This window comes from Ochotona curzoniae, unplaced genomic scaffold (assembly GCF_017591425.1).
Source record: "Ochotona curzoniae isolate NIBS_2020 unplaced genomic scaffold, NIBS_Ocur_1.0 contig_1014, whole genome shotgun sequence".
NCBI classification, from domain to species: domain Eukaryota; kingdom Metazoa; phylum Chordata; class Mammalia; order Lagomorpha; family Ochotonidae; genus Ochotona; species Ochotona curzoniae.
The window spans coordinates 10,613,493-10,630,778 of record NW_024464920.1 but is presented as its reverse complement, the minus strand read 5'-3'; the positions used below and the strand labels follow the sequence as shown (position 1 = coordinate 10,630,778).

Here is a 17,286-nt window from a genome sequence, read left to right as displayed (position 1 = left end):
TACTATATATTTCAGTTTCTTTGCTTGCCATGTGTGACCTTTGAACTACTGACATCCTTCTCAGAACTGGAACCAAATCATCACTATCTACAAAGAAAATCCCCCAAGAGCCCAGCAGCCCCAGTTATTTCCCAGCAGTCCCAGTTCCAGTTCTGGATGGTATCTTTGTTTAAACTCATCCAGTGAGCCCTTCCTTCATTCCACTTGGTGCCGCCCTGGTCCTCCCAGTTCTGCCTTCTTCCAGCACGCTTATCTGCACTGTTACAGGAGGTGGTCTCTGAGGCCTTAGTTAGGCCCTTGAACCTCAGTCTCCACATCTCAGAACTGAGGATAATAACAGGAATAACCTAAAGGTATTGTTGCAGAGTAAATGAGAAAAACAAGAAATAAGTACTTACAAATGTTAGGCATACAGGAAACTCTCCAGGGCCTGCAGCTCTTACAAAGAGGGAAGCTACGAATTTTGCAGGGACACTCAAAACTGGCTCAGGGCATTATGGCTGGCAAACCGTGACTGCTAACTGGAGCCCACTCTGCTAGCCCTGGCCAACTCACTGTTTCACTGACCCACAGTGGGCTGAGCTGTGGAGTCTGCACACAGACTTCGGTCTTGCTCAAGCTTCATGCTGTTCCTGAGCTGCTCAGCAGTCAAGCTAGTCTTACCTCAGCAGCCAGCTTCTTCAGGGTCAAGTGTGTCCTGTATTTTAAATTCTCACAAAGTATTTTAGAGGTGATGGGTTTGGGGTAGACCATAGAGACCTGGTGAGTGACTGAAGCAGGAAGGAGTACAGTAACGGAGACCACGGTATTGGTAACAAGAGCTAGAGGGGTTGAAGAAAGGTCTGGGTGGAGCAGACATTCCACCCCTCTGCCCGGAGGCCTCTCGGATGGACACTGGGGAAAGCCTGTGGCTTGTTCTCCAGTCACGCCCGGGAACCCCTGGTGTGAGCCTCTGTACCTGGATGTCACGTGACCGCTCGTAGGCCTGGTAGGCCACCTTCTCCTCGATGCTGGCCAGTTCTTGTTTCAGGTTGGCTGTTTCATGCTGGTGCAGGTCAGTCAGGTCGTGCAGCTGGTCCTCCAGGCGCTCGTACCTGACAAAGATACAGGAGCAGGTCCTGAGCAGGACATTTCACGGGTCTAATGGCATATCCTACACTGATATACTCAGGGTCCTACTGTTGGTGCCCCAGCTCCAGGGCAGACCATTTTCTTGATAGAACAAGTCTAACTTTTGAAAAACCCGGAATTCAAACTCTGGAAAGGGATACGGGGAAGGCAAAGCTTCTGCAGTCTGAATCTTCTGGCCTCTGTCCGAGCTCCAGACAAATCCAACGGACTCTGGTGCAACACTGGTAATAAGAAGTCTGACCCCAGGATGGGGTGAATCCAGATCCAGCCATGCAGCATCCTGCCCAAAGCTAGGCCCCTGGTACTTGCAGTGGCTCCTCATTCTCCCAACCCCCAGAGCAAGAAGAGCTCCAGAGGCAGGAGGGACACAAAGAGAAAAACCATGATGGGACTGGCATGGTGACATAGTAGGCTAATCCTCCATTTGCAGTAGCAGCATCCCATATGCATACCAGTTAGTATCTCAGTTGCTCCACATCCCTGCTTATGGCCAGCAAAGCAGCGGATGATGGTCCAAGTCCTTGGACCCCTGTACCCACATGGGAGATCCAGCAGAAGCTCCTGGATCTTAGCTTCTGATGGACACTGCAGCCATTTAGGGAGTGAACCAGCAAATGGAAGATCTCTCCATCTTCTTTCTATAGCTGTCTCTCAAATAAAACTAAATAAATCTTAAAAGAACTATGCTGTTTAGTCTCAGCTTCTATTCTGCCTCCAGTTCCTCCCTTCCCCTGCATATGCTCTTAGGGTTTAAGCTTACGGCGGGGGGGGGGGGGGGGGATTCACAAAGGAGAAATGGAGGCTCCAAGCCTCCCATCCTCCCAGTGGCCCCACCGCAGAGAAGAGGAGCTGTCTCCCAGTGAGTCCTGGTTAAGGACTGCTTGGAGCAGGACGCACTCCTTGGGGAAGATGCCTTCGCTGCAGTGGCTTTGATCAAGGCCAGCTTTACATGCTTATCTCTCAGGCCACCTGAAAGAATCCTTTTTTTTTTAAAGGATCCTTAACACTTAACGCAAATTTAGTAACTGTTCTCAGGCCAAATTTTTGTGCTCTAATAAATAAAAATGCTATTTCAAAGGCCTCTTAATTAAAATAGTAACTGGCTATATCTTAGAAATCATAAACTTAACCACAGGATAAAAACAGCCCTAAATGCATAAAAGCGGGCATCTGCAGCTTGGGGTAAAGTACACACCCCCAAAAGTACTGTATCCCAAAGCATTCAGATGAGATTAAAGTCAACAGAGTTGGGAAAGATTGCTATTCAAGACAGCTCCACTGTGACAAAGACCCCAAAGCTGAACATGCACGAGGAAAGTCTAGAAAATTCCATTGACTGTGAGTGTGGGAAAAGTCACATGTCGTATCTCAATCAGAAAACTATGTGTAAACTAAAAAGTTAAAGGCTACAATATGTGATTTCACAATTTTACACACATTCTTAAAGGGTAACATCCCACCTGAAAAAACTTCTAGATCTTTTCATTGGAAAAACAGCACCTTATCTCTGAGTACATACACTTACTGATAAGTTATAAGTACATAAAAGTCAGTCCCCCAGATCTTCTTTTAAGATTATCTGATTTACCTCTCAAATATATTTCAACCTGATGGGTTCCGGACTTAGGGTAAAATATAGCACACCAAAAACAAAAGTGTATAAAGCTGGAAGACTGACACACCAATACAATCTATCTTACTGGATCACACTTTCTACTTTATTTTTGCAAACTTTTGGGAGGAACAGCAAATACAGATGCGTGAGTGAATGTGACATGGCTGTAGCAGAAGGCTTCTAAGTAGGCATGTGAGTCACAGCCCGCAGAGACCAATGTTCAGAGACAAGTTAAAGACTCATGGACAGCATCTCTGGCTTGTCAGCCAGCAGTCACCAACAGTAAAACTCCACCATCTCAGCAGGATGGATGGAACTATTGATTCCCCCTAGCTTCTGAGCGGAATCTGAAAACCACAGCTGATCAGCATGGGGCTTATAGGCTGAATGGCCTCCCACAGGCTGCAGCAGTGAGCAATTTACATGCCTGCAAAGAATTCCAACAGAAGCCCTGGGCCAGACGTACCTGTATCTCTCCTCCTGCAGGGTCTGGGAGATGAAGCCATACTCGCGCTTGAACTGTGCCTTCAGTGCCTCGATGTCCTCAGCCAGCTGTGTCTGGGTGTCCTTGACCTCCCGCAGCTCTTCCAGGATCACAGTGAGCTTCCCCTGGCTGTCCAGCGGTCCGGCTCCCCCGGCCCCAAACGACTGGTTCCCATTGCTGTCGGCGGAGCCCGAGGTGCCACTCGAGCACTCGTCATCACTGCCATACTTGGGCTTGTTCACGATGGTCGCGCTGCCCCCATAGGCCCGGGCGCTCGCCTCAGGCCGGAACTCCTCCAGGGAATTCTTCAGGTGGGCGATGTTGTCAGCGCTGCCAAACTTGTTCCGGATCAAGTTGGCGAACTCTCGGGACTTGTTGAAGACAAACACCGGGGGAGTGAGCGACACCCCGGGCATGGTGGACTTCGCACTCTCCATGCTATGGGGGGCCGTGCGCGACTTGGCCTGCGGGGTGTGCTGGATGTCCCTCAGGCTGTCTTTAGAGGTGTCCTTGGAGCTCCTGGACGAGCCATTCTGCTCAAGCTCGCGCAGCTTGCGGTGGTACTGCTCCAGCTTCTTCTGCAGCTGTGCAATGGAGTGAGCCGACTTCTGGTTCTTCTTCTCGAAGACCTGCTTGATGCGGCTTGCCTGCTGCTTGTCAGCACTGCTGACCAGCTTCAGGTACTCGGCGACATTGCCATCGCGGGAGGTCTGCTCGATTTTGATCTGCTCTGTCACCTTCAGGATCTTCTGTTTCAGGCTGTCTGCACTGAGTTTGACCTTGTGGAAGTCCAGGACGCCATCTGGGACGTCAAAGTTGAGGTTGGTGTCAGAACCCCCACGGCGGATGTTCAGGGGCAGGCTTAAGGTATTCATGTCATGACGTTCCACCTGCAAGACGAAAAGGGGGCGTCAGCGGAATCTCTGCCCATACACAGCACACAAACACCAAGTCCCCAATTTCTCACACAGCAGGTGTCCCAAGATAAAAACTCATCAGTGTCTTTGCACGTTGAATGCAGGAGCAGGGCAATTGTGCTAGGCAGCTGGGAGGGCCAGTGCTCCCAGGGTGTCCAATTCTTTGATGAAGTTATGGCTGCAGCCAGGGTAGGAGGCACAGGATGCAATGAGGCTGGAAGTCAGTTCTGGCTTACCAAATGCTCCAGTACCAGAACACCTGCCATGAACCATTTAAAACTCACCTGTTTAACAAAAAGTGGGTGAAGCAAACAAAGCTCCTAGCAAGCACAAACACAGACACAAGAAACTCATGTTCTTAACATACTCGTCCAATGATGTGACAGAACAAATATGGTGCAAGATTAATTTCAATAACAAGCAACCAAATCTAGATACGTAATTCTACAACATCAGAATCTAAGTATCTAAGTATGCATTCCAAGCCATAGTACAGTGAGGCAAAGAAAAACCATGACAGTGCTAAGACACATGACAGCTTTCTCTCTCACCCAGAAAAAGGACCTGCAGGGCAGCACCTTGCATCAGGCAAGGGGGTAGTGGTCAACTCCTGCTCTAAAAGGAAAGGTCAAATTCCACTACGAGCCAGCTTCCATGGACGTGCTCCCCCAAACACACAGTCCGGCCTGAAACCATCACCATGGCTGCAACAGACATGTTAAACATGTAGAAAGTGAAGGTTTGGACCCAGATTTCCCTAACTTGAATCCAGTTTCCACATCAACACACTCTATCATTACTGCCCACAGGGGGTGCAAAGCAGGTTTCTGTAACATCCAAACACATTTCCCTGCAATTTCTAAGATCTAAATTGAGACACCTTGGTTTGGCAAGTTAACAGTCCTCTCAGTTTTGATACATGGTCTTAACAGATACAGAATGGGAGACAAGACAACAGTCAGCACATTATCCTGGCTGGCAACAAAAAAACTCTCATCTACAATAAATGGGTCTGCCAAGTCTGAATGGTCACATGATCAATCTTGCCCAGTGCTGGACCCCGGAGGGTCAGTGGGCACAACCCTCCGCTGGCAGGTCAGGCTTCCTTCATAACCTACACATGTTTGCTAACATTATTTCTGGGCCCCTCTCCTCCTGCTCATGGTCTTGCTAAGAATGAAAAGTGGTGATGCTGCAAAAGAGCGCCACACAGCAAGGGTTCGTGGGAGATGAATGCCAATCGCTGTGGACAGAGATACAGATCTGAAGGAATGGACAAAGCACTGTGACTTCACCTGGCCCAGGGGCATGCTTGGGTAGAGAAAGCTACGCTCAGGTGCCTCATCAGTGGACCCATACAAGGCATGGGTTCAAAAAGAGGCAACAAAGGTATTTATTTTGGGTACCCAGGGCAATTAATGGCAAGTGTACAATCACTGAGATGGGGAGTCTGATTTTATTGGCAATAGGAGATGTCATACAGCTCTGCTTCTTAAAAACCTTCATTTGGCTCCTTACTGTCCCCCCCCCCCCCAAATTATTTCACGTAGGATTATTGTTACACTGGCCACTGTAGAGCCCTAGCACAGCCCAGTCCTCAGCTGGATCTAAAGGGTCCACTGATATGACTTATGTGAGTTAAGACACCACAAAGTTCCCAAAACATGCCCAAATTTCCTGTGGGTTTTTCTCACATCTATGATATTTACAATGCCTGCCACCCACTCATATTTGATTTCAAAATCCTACAAATTTCCCTAATATCCACTTGGCATGCCTCTTCTTCCATGAGGTTTGCTCACCCAGGTATCCTGTGTGTATTCTGAGGTAGGTATTTGATTCCTCTATTTACGATTCATCTACACACTTCAGATTTTTTTTTTTTTCAGTTTTTTGAAAGGCAGTGATGGGGCTAGTGTTATGGCAAAGTAGAGGTAAACCACCACCTGCAATGCTGGCACCCCATATGAGCACTGATTCAAGGCTCAGCTGCTCACCTTCTTAACCAATTTGCTGCTAATGCCCCTGATAAAGCAGTGGAAAATGTCCCAAGTACTTGGATCTCTGCTACCTATGGTGAGAGACTAAGAGTTCAGGACCCCTGGTTATGGCCTGGCCCAGCCCTGGCTGTTGAAGACATCTGGGGAATGAACCAACGCATGGAAGATCTCTTTCTGTCACTCTCTGTCACTCTAATCAATGAACAGCTTTGTTAGAAAGAAGAGCAGAGAGACAGTGAGAGTGAGAGATCTTTCATCCACTGGCTTGCTTTTCAAATGCCTGTTAACAGCAAGGCTGGGCCAGGAGCCCAGAACTCCACTGGGGTCTCTCATGTGTGTGGCAGGGATCCAAGTCTTGAGCTGTCACTTGCTGCCTTCAGGGATGTGCGTGAGCAGGAAGCTGGAACTGGAAGCAAAGCTGGGACGCAAACCCAGATACCATGACATGGATATGACAAATGGCCTCTTAACTGCACTCCCGTCCGTGCCCTTTAACCCTCACAGGGAGCTCCTGACTCACTCTGCGGGCACCTCCCTCCTTCACAGAAAGTGCTCAATAAACGTTCGTTTGCTGAAGGTGACATCAGACATAGTAAAGAACAACAACACAAAAACCAAAACCCAAACCAAAACAATCAAAAAGCAAAAGACCTCAGCAGTTCTGCCTTCAGAGCTCTGATAACTCCTGGTGCAGACAATCTTTCAATTCCAAGATGATAAAGTCTGCACTGGTTCAGACTGAACTGTAAGGAATGTGCAACATAATTCGCAAATCAGGATTTCTAAAATTAGTAGAAGTATAATTTACGAGTAAAAGAGAACACATTTCCTAAGTGTACCGCTCAGTGAAGTTCCAGAAATTGACCACAGAGTACAGCTAGCACTCAGTTTAAGAAACACACAGGACCCAGCACAGTGGCCAATGGCTAAAGTCCTCACCTTGAACACACCAGAATCCCATAGGGCCACTGGTTCTAATCCAGCTCCCTGTTTGTGGCCTGGGAAAGCAGTCGAGGACGGCCTAAAGCCTTGGGACCCTGCACCCACGTGAGACACCCAGAAGAAGGTCCTGGCTCCTGGCTCCAGTTTGGCACAGCTCCAGATGTTGTGGCCACTTGTAGAGCGAATCACTGGATGGAAGATCTTCCTCTCTGTCTTTCCTCCTCTATATATCTGACTCTCCAATAAAAAGAAATTAATTAAAAAAAAAAACAATAACAGAGGACTCCTTCCCTACCCCCCAATCCTCGGGTCCTCTTACACCACACCCCCGGTCACTTGGTCCTGATTTTGTTTCTTTTCCCAGCAGTGTTCTTGATTACACTCTCTCCCTGCCATTTTCTGCTCCTAACATTGTCAGTTATCTAAAGACTCAACACTTGCCTTCCTGGAGATTACAGGTCAGATCAGATTAAGTTTCTTCATAAAAAAAAAAAGCTTGACTTTCTCTACTGAGCAGTCCCCTATCACATCTGAAGACAAAGAAGGTTTTATACTTTACCTTCCCCAGCTCAGCAGTGTCACCACCTGTTGTCCTGCCATCACTGAGCTGCGCCCAGGGGGGGAAGGGAGAAAGGCCAGCTCCCGAAGCAGAAGCCACTTCTCACGCTGTGGGCACAGGGTGGCCGTGCAAACACGCAGCAATTTCTACACTCAGACACAGACTGACTTCTGTCCCACTTGGTAGGTGTGATGATGCCTGACACATCCATGAGAGGCCAGGTTGAAGGCAGGGGGTGGGGAGAAAGCAACAGCATTTGCAGCCATAATGGTTCAGCCTTACTACTTGTTGCAAATCTTGGTGGAAAATGCTTAATGAGAGTCTCAAGGTGAAACTCCTCCGGGCTGCACCTTCTGGGTTATAACGGCCTGACTGCCTGACAGATCACTGCGAGCCAGCCATCCACATTAGAGTGAGTGTTCAGCTTAGCAGGCAAGCTGCCCACATCCCATACCCAAACCCCTGGGTCTGAGTCTCAGCTCTGATTCCTGACTCCAGTTCCTGCTCCTGCAGACCCTAGAAACAAGTGGTGATAGCTCAAATATCTGGGTACCTGCTATTCACTGGGGAGATCTGGACTGAGTTCCTGGCTTCTGGCTTCAGCCTCATGTTCTTGGGTAAATAAAGTCATGGCTGTGGGCTGCATTTCCTATTCCACACTGAAGGAGAAATAATCAGCCAATTCTGGGCCTGGTGCAGCAGCCTAGTGGCTAAAGTCCTCACCTTGCATGCGCTGGGACCCCATATGGGAACTGGCTCGTTTCCTGGCCACCCTACTTCCCATCCAGCTTCCTGCTTGTGGCCTGGGAAAGCAGTCGAGGATGACTCAAAGCTTTAGGACCCTGCACCCATGAGGGAGACATGGAAGAAGTTCCTGGCTCCTGGCTTCGGATTGGTGCAGCACTGGCCGTTGTGGCCACTTGGGGAGTGAATCTTTGGATGGAAGATCTTCCTCTGACTGTCCAATAAAATAAATAAATCAATAAATATTTTTTCTAAGAACCAGACAATTCTGCACAATTCCTGGAAATACAATCTACATGAGACATGTCCAAGATGATGGAGGCTACTTTGGATTTCATTTTTTCTTTTTTAGCAGTTAACTTACTTACTTAATTTTGTTTGAGAGAGACGGAGAGAAGATATGGAGACATCTCCCACTGGCTGCTGGTTCATGTATTTCAGGACATGCATGCATTTATGTCTGCAACAGCTGAGACTTGGTCAGACCAAAGCTAAGGACTGGGATTCACTTTGGATCTCCCACATAAACGGGAAGGACCCAAGTATTCAAGTCATCCTGTTGCTTCCCAGCTGGCTCATTAGCAGGAAGTTGGGGTAGAAGCAGAGTTGCCAGAATTCCAATCAAGGACCCTGATACAGCTTGGGGGCACCCCAAGTGGCGACTTCATTACCACCCTAAACGCTGGAACTCTGGTTTCCATGCTTCCACTATTCTTTGGAGCTCTGACATGGGAAAAATGCCTTAGTGTTTCTGTATCTCAACTCACCTCTGAACATGCAGGATGAGGAGTAAATGAGGCAACGCACACACAGGACTTAAAGACCTGCTAGCGCACAAATGGCTTCATCAGAGCTCTGCGACAGTCACCTTCTCAAGTTTACTAAAAAGTGTCTGCATAGGACAACTACCTGAAAGGCAAACAAACTTCCAAGTGTTGACAAAGGTTAGACTGTGGGGCTACAAGGGGGAATCACTTTCTTCTGCTTTTGCATTTTCCAATTTTTTAAAAAAAGAAATGCATTAGCATTTTGGCAGAAATGAGGCCAGCGTCTTTTGCTTCTCACAGAAGGACTCGCTGCTATCACCCAGCTAAGAGGCAACCCAGCAGATGCCTTCCCTAATTGGGTTTTCTTTCCAACAACACAGGCAGTTATGCTACCCCCTCAGAGCTCTGGAACAAAGGCTGAGAAGCCCAAGCCCTTTGAAAACTGTGCACAAGTCATCTCTGTGATAAACCAAGCCTTCTGCACAGCACGACACAACACCCCAAGGGTGTTCAGCTCTCACAGTACCACCCAGGCCTCAGCACAGTCGCTGGGGACACAGCACTTCAGGCTGCGAGACAGCAAGGGCTGCTGCATCTCACATTTGTTCCCTGTGGCTCCCCAGGTGATGAACAAACATGAAGGCTGACCAACGCAAAGGCACATCGCCCACATCTCCAGGCTGCGGAAACAGAGGAGAGTGCAGGGGCTCACGGGGCCCCTGTTCTGGTGAAGTGCACTCCAAGTTCATGTCCTCGGGGAACCTTGGGATGAGAACTCACTGGGTCATTGGTGGGCTCATCCTTGGGGATGGGTCCATGCTGGTCTCACGACAGTGAGTAGTCTCCATCGAGCAGGCTGCTAGAAAGCAAGGCCATACCCATGCTTGCCCCTCCTCAGCCACAGTGTGACACAGCCAGGGTGGTCCCTGGCCACAGTGCTGCGTCTTGGTGTGCAGACTCCCAGCCACCATATTCAAGAGCCAAATCAGCATCTTTCTACATAAGCTACTCAGCAGTGGTACAGTCACAGTGACAGGAAATGGACTAAGGACACCCCTGTTGGATATGGACTGAGGGGCTGGGAGCACAAAGTAGCTAGAATGTGTGGGCAGGGATACAGAGATGGGAACAATAGAAGAGATGGCAATGCTTGCTTGGTCCCAGCTGGGGTGACAAATCCTCACCTAAAGACAGGTGGCCTGGACCCCCACACAGAGGGAAGGGTCAGGTGGTCTACTCTTTGTTTCTTTGTTTCTTTGTTTTTTTTAAGATTTATTTATTTTTATTGGAAAGGCAGATTTACACAGAAAAGGAGACAAAGATCTTCCATTCACTGGTTCACTCACCAAATGGCCATAATGCCCGGAGCTGAGCCAGGGACCTTTGGCAGATCCCTCTCACAAGCACAGGGTCCCAAGACTTTGGGCCATCCTCTGCTGCCTTCCCAGGCCATAAGCAGGGAACCAGATGGGAGGTGCATCAGCCGGCACACTAACTGGAACACATATGAGATGCCAGCACTTGAAGGTGGAGGACCAAGCCTGTTGAGTCATGGCACCAGGCCTTAGGGCGTTCTTTCTAAGACATCAGGCACTTCAGAGTGCCCACAAGTGCACACTTATGGCTGGGTCCACGGGCACCCATGGGCAGTCACCACATGCTCACAACCTGGGAACGCTTCTGCAGTCTGCAGTTGAAGCAGCTGTGTCCCAAACACCTCCTACTAACTCACTTGTTTCAGCTGCACTCTGCTTTGGGTATAGTCAAGACAGCCTATGGTGGCCTGCATGAGGCTTGAGCTGTGGTAACCAAGTCAAGAATTCTGTGTTCAAAGACGGGGTGCTCCTTGCCTGCACTAACGAGGCTGCTGTGTGTGCCAGCTGCTGGAGGCCGGGCTGTGCTGGGACTCGCCCATCTGGAAGGCCATTGGTGAGTCAGGTGCCAGATCCTCTACCAGGACAGCCACATCCGTGACTGCTGCCATGCCTCACGCTGCCCTCCCCAACACACAGGGCACAGGGCAGTGCAGCTCCTTCGCCCTCCCAGGCAGGAGAATGCGACGGGAATGACATGGACAGCAGCTCATTTCGCTGTGAAAACTCTCCCAGGCATGTCCTACTACATACTTTTTTTTGCAAATGAGAAAACTGAGCCCAAGAAGCTAAGCAAGCTGTCCGGGAGCACGCAGCCCAGAAATAGTAGGGTCTACCCAACCTGTGTCCTTCCTGCCTCCCTATAAACAGTGACTAGGTACTTCAAAGAAAAAAAAGTCTGACACTTTAAATATTCTTCATAATAATGCACGTTTATGAGAACACTGAGGACTGAAAACATTCCTAGAAAACAGAATTGAAAAATCAGCCTATTTTGGTACAAAAACATGTTGAATTCCATTGCATACATGAAGTCCTCAAAAGGGACTTGTTCTGGAAAATGAGTGTTATAAAAAAAGGACACATGGATTTTAAAACAATTTTTGTACCAAGAAAAACCCCTTATCATTTACTTTCCATGAACTCTTAATTTTTAAATTTATTGGTATTCATTTGAAAACGAGAGACAGAGAGATCCTTCATTTTCTGGTTTATTTCCTGTATGCCCACGACAGCCTGGGCTGGGTTAGGCTGAAGCCAGGAGCTGGGAACTCAATCCGGGTCTCCTACATGGGAGGACCCAAGTACTCGAACCATCATCTGCCTCCCACGGGGGCCCATTAGCAGGAAGCTGTGCTGCAAGTAGAGCCAGAAAGCAAACCCAGAGACTCCAGGACACATGTGTCCCAAGCAGCGTCATGACCACTGTGTCACAGGCTCACTCCTTTCCGTGCAAGTATTGAAGGACCCTCCTATGTGCTTTCAGGACCATGGGTTAGGCCAGGGATCCACTCAGGTTTAGGGAGCAGCAAGAGTGGCCTTGCAGAGCGTGGCATGATCATGCTGGCCCTGCAGAGTGTGGCACAGTCACACAGACGTGGGGCATTCTGTGGTTCTAGTTCAGACCACCCTGGCAGCAGGCAGTCCTTCACAGTGGGCTTGAAATCTTCACCCCTGTAACTTGTCATCAGCCCTCTCCCTGGTTGACTCCTGGAGCCATGGCAATCTCAGGTTTGATCCAGTCTGTAAACTTTACCCATGCTGCTCTGAGTTCTAGAACATAAACAGTGACTGAGGTCTAAATATTTTCTGAGAACCAAAAAGCTTTCAGCTCTTCTTTGAACAAAGTTCAAGAAAGGGGATGAGACAGTAGCAGAAGGGACATGTAAGAGGACAAAGGACCCAGGGAGATGCTGGCCCTGTCTAGGAGACTATAGAGTGGGGGACTGATACTCAAACAACCCCAGGTAGGGTACCCAAGTTCCACCCTGGACACAGCTGGAGGCCACATTCAAGGGGGCCTCCCTGTGTGCTGGCACCATCAGAACGGATACCTGAAGTCACTTTCCTCCCCATCCAGGGGTGGGGTGCATCCAGCCCCCTGATCCATATCAGATCCATGAAATCATCTGGTTGGCACCATCAGATGGGACTCAAAGTCCAGTAAATGGATAGCAGGCTAGGTTTTAAATTAACAGTAAACATCCCAATGGCCTTTGGCAGAACACCACCACCCAGTGACCTCATTGCAGGCATGATCCTACTAAGCCTTCCTCCTTCTTGCCACCTCGCGATTATTTCAGACACGTGCAAACATGCCCTGGGGAGGACACGGGGCCCAGGGAAGATGAACCAAGCCCCGGGCTGCCAGCAGCACACACCTGACTCTCTTGTTCCTGGAGCTAACCAGCAGTCACAAAGTACCTGAGTGCCTGACAAGCCTGCACCTTGCCCCACTACATCTGGATACCATCTCCTGTTGCTAGCCCAGTGTCTGAGGCGAATGTGTGTTCTGGTGTGTTTGGACAAGGAGCCACTTCTTCTTATGGGCCAAGTCTGATAATAGTGTACTCTGAACTTGGAGTGCACTGCGTACAGTGTGGGAACTGGGTCAAACACCCACCCCACCCCCTCCTCTCTCAGCATCATGGACAAAATAAACTGATCATGGGTGAGAGTCAAATTGTCTTACTGCTGAGGTAAGGGGCCATTCGGAACAGGGGTCGGAGGACACATACCTGTGATACCCCATCTTTCCTCCACAGATGCTGTAAATTAATAGCATGAGGGAGATTAGGTAGTGTTTAAGGCTCTCAAAAACAAATTCTTCAAGCATCCTCAAGCACTTACAAACACTTGATACTGTAATTAGAAATAATTATCTCCTCATTAAGTCTCTACCAGGCAACAACGGTAATCTGCTTTGCATTACACACAGCAGAAAATGCATATTTCTCCAAAATGGCTCTGAATGCGCACGTTAACACAAACTGATCTCTTACAGAATCAGTCTGACTGGTGAGGATTTACTAAATATGAATCTAGATGAGAATTAAAGGGGGGAAACAGTAGATTGAAAAGGATGGTCGCTTAATGGGTAGCAGGGGAAGGTGACACTCACGAGACTTGAACCAACACCTATGAGACGTGGGTGGAGGCCAGCAACAGCCATCTTCCCTGGGGAGGAACCAACGGGAGGGAGCAGGCTATTTCTAAGAGGAGGAAGGCGTCTCAGGGGATTCCGGTCCTCAGAACCAGGCAGTGTGGGAAAGGGAAGTGGGCATGCGCTCTTGAAAGGGGACAACAGCTCCTTCTTAGCAAGAGCTAGGTTGGGGAGTGGTGAGTTCTGATGAAGAGAAAGCAGAAAGCCCCAATTTCAGGACTAAACAAAGAACCCCAGAACAGGGTGAGGGGGGCTCACTTTGAGCCTTTTAATTCCAAATTCAGAAGGGAACTAAAAAAGAGGGAGTGCCCCCAGGGCACTAAGGTAATGCCTTGGGGTTAAGGGGAATGTTCCAGGACCTTCTGACCCTTGCTGGGTCAATTTCCTTCCATTTCTGCCTAGCAAGGGGAGATCACCAAGGAACGGGAGGTAGGAATAGCTTCTCCAACACCAGGAGAAGTGAGGGAGTGGGAAGGTATTAACCCATGTGAGGGACGTGAGGGATGTTCCTGGCTCCTGGCTTCGGATCGGTGCAGCACTGGCAGCTGTGGTCACTTGAGGGGTGAATCATTGGACGGAAGATCTTCTCTCTGTACCTCTGACTTTGCAATAAAAATAAAACAATCTTCAAAAAAAAAAAAAAGATGAGGCAAAAAATCAGTTTCCAGGGCCCATCCTCAGTGAGCAGGGAGAAAAGCCAGCCCTAAAAGGCACCTGGGGTCAGGTCTGCCTCCAGTTAGCACCTGTGCATGCCCGTCACCTCCCTTATCCCTGAGACACCACAGGGTGGCACTCTTGGCATGGACCTGTGCCTACTCCCAGTGTGAGTGACAGTTATAGATCCAGGACCTTGGTACCTCTCCTGTGAAGCAGCTCTTGGAGGGGAGTCCTACAATGCTCTCGTGGGTGCACCGTAGAGCAGTGAGGGCTAAAAGGAGCTCTTTGAGGCACCGATTGGCTACACCAGTTCCACTTGCAGAACTGCTGGAGAATTCTTAGATATCTCAGGTGACCCAACCTCAACTTTCAAAAGCAGCAGTCTGAACATGAACCAAGTCACTTCTCCTTTTCACCCATGCTCTGTTCATTATGGGTGGTCAACAAAAGAGGAGGAGGTAATGGGTTTCTTGTACCTTCTTGGACAAACTAGTCAAGTGAATATAATACGGGGGCATCTTCCAGATCACCATAGCCAGGTTTCCTTTTTTGGCCTTGGCTGCTAGGAGACAAACCAGTTGCTTGGTTTGCCCCTCCTTTTGTGGCCTTATGGGTATCACTGTTGCTCTGTATTTCCTGAGCCTTATCACTGTCTGTCTGGCAGCCAGTGGAAAGGGGCAGGCGGCCTTTAGTTGAGAACATAGGATTGTCATCCTGCCCGTACCTAACCCTATACAAACAAAGAAGGCAAAGTGCCCCTGCTCGAACCGGCTTAGCTGCTTCCTTCCCTCCAGAGCAGCTACAGAATGTCACCCGAGGTCACATGGGGACTCATGGCCTTAACCAAGTGGCTCCCAACCAGAGACAAGTGTGGTGGCCTAAGCTCTTGCTGATGTCCCTCAAGTACTCAGGGCCCACAGCCCACACGACAGTGAACCACCAGATGGAAGAGCTCTGCCTGTCTCAATTCTCCATCACTTTGCTTTCAACACAAAAACGAAGACCAGGAAATAACATTTAGAATTTGATCCCCCAAAGTACCATCATTACCAAATCAAATCGGAACCTCGTAATTATTCTCCACAAACCAGGGTGTGACTGACATTAGAGACTATAATAGATAGTATAGGGAAAACATACATACAGGATGATCTGTAGTATAGAATTTTGATATAAAGGCATCAAGATACGAGTAGCTATCACAATGGGCTTAGAAACACAAGTAGTTTTAAGAAAGTAGAAGAAAAATGGCTCAATATTTTTCTTTTCTTTTTCGTAATACCAAAAGCTATCTCTGAGCAGATCTTCCCTCTGAAATAAGCCAGGAATAGTATAACTACATGGATTTTAAAAATAAAAGGCTGCTTTAAATGTTATCAAAATAATACATATTTAAAAGAAAAACTAGTGTCAATGAAGAGTATATTCAGCACACGGTGTGGCTCGTAGGTTAGGCTGCTACTTGCCAGGCTGGCATCCAACATCAAGGTACTGGTTTGCATGCTGGCTGCTACGTCTTTTTCAAATTTTTTATTTATTTGTAAGTTATACTTAGAGAAAAGAGAGAGAGAGAGAGAGAGAGAGAGATTGATGTATTTTCCAGCTATTAGTTCACTCCACAACAGTCAGGCTGAAGTCAAGGGCTAAGAGTTCTTCCAGGTCTCTCACATGAATACTACAGCCCAAGCACTTGAGCCATTTTTTCATGGTTTTCCCAGGCATATTAGTAGGAAGTTGCATCTCCAGTGGAGCAGTCAGGACTTGAACCTGCACCCACATGGGATGCTGGCACTGCAAGCAGTGGTTTAAAGCACTATGCCACAATGGCAGCCCAGCTACTATACCTTCTGACCCAGCTCCCTGCTGATGGACCTATGAAGGCAGCAGATGAAGGCCCACATATCTGGACCTCTGGAGGCCATTTAGGGAGGTAGGCTAGTGGATACAAGAGCTCTCTGTGTTACTTTGCCTTTAAAATAAACAAATATTTTTTTAAAAAAACCTTACTCTGAAGTTGTACTGAATCTTCAAACAGGCTATTGATATAAAGCTTCTGATTTTCTTGAGATGAATAAATGATCTTTTTCAAAGGTGAATCAGATCATATTCTGTTCCTTCTGAAAAACCCTTTTAAGTTCCCTAAAGGTGAAATCAGTAGCTAAGATTTTAAAGTCTTCTTAATGAGGTCCTACTGAGGCCATATTCCAATAGATGCACCCCTCATGGCATACAGACCCTGTTAAGGGTCATGACTTCACGAGGCAGGTGTCATTGGCTTTGTTCAAGAAGTTGGAGGTATTGAGAACATGCCAGTGTCAGGACACGTACCCATGTCCAACCAGTGGCCTTCATCTTACTGCCAGCCACTCTGGAATACGTCATGCACTTTCTTATTTCTGCACTCCTCACCCTGGCGTGTACTACCTCGCAGTTTCCCTTTCAAAGCTCAACTTGCACAGGGCTTTTTCCTCCAAGTCCTACCCCCGCTAACTGGGACTGACTGCTTCCTGGGCTTTCTCCCTGAAATCCACCTTCAGCTTACTCTGTTGGGTACAGTTAGGATTTGCAGAACACTTGCTCCAAACTTGTTCCAAACACTTGTTTGGATGCTTTCTGAAGGGGCATGTCATCTAAAAAAATCCACCTGTGTCTGTGCCCTACTTCCTCCCCCACAGGACACCTTAGTGCTGAATGAGTCACTGGTTGACCAACAGCCAACTGGTCCAGCCAGTTGTCCTGCATGCTTCCTTCTGCTCAGGTGTCTGCAATGGGAACAAGAAAAACCTGCAGCAGAGCCTGTGCTGGATGGCTTTCAATACCTACGAGAGGTCAAATACTCAAGGACCCGATGGCTCCTGTGGCTGGCTGCTGCTCCAATCAGAACACAGGCGTCAGCTAGCAAACAACCGATCTTACAGTCCACAAGGTGGTAGA

The 17,286-nt window shown here is 48.3% G+C and overlaps 1 protein-coding gene across 1 annotated transcript in view; it reads right to left on the bottom strand.

Annotated features, from left to right (window-relative positions):
- Nucleotides 1-17,286, bottom strand: part of TMCC3 (transmembrane and coiled-coil domain family 3) — a 69,354-nt gene that overhangs the window by 4,318 nt on the left and 47,750 nt on the right. Inside the window, exons 2-3 of the mRNA XM_040980763.1 lie at nucleotides 3,213-4,120; nucleotides 959-1,094 (exon numbers count right to left, since the gene is read on the bottom strand). Coding sequence (XP_040836697.1) covers nucleotides 959-1,094; nucleotides 3,213-4,120 — 1,044 coding nt within the window. The remainder of the gene's footprint in view (nucleotides 1-958; nucleotides 1,095-3,212; nucleotides 4,121-17,286) is intronic.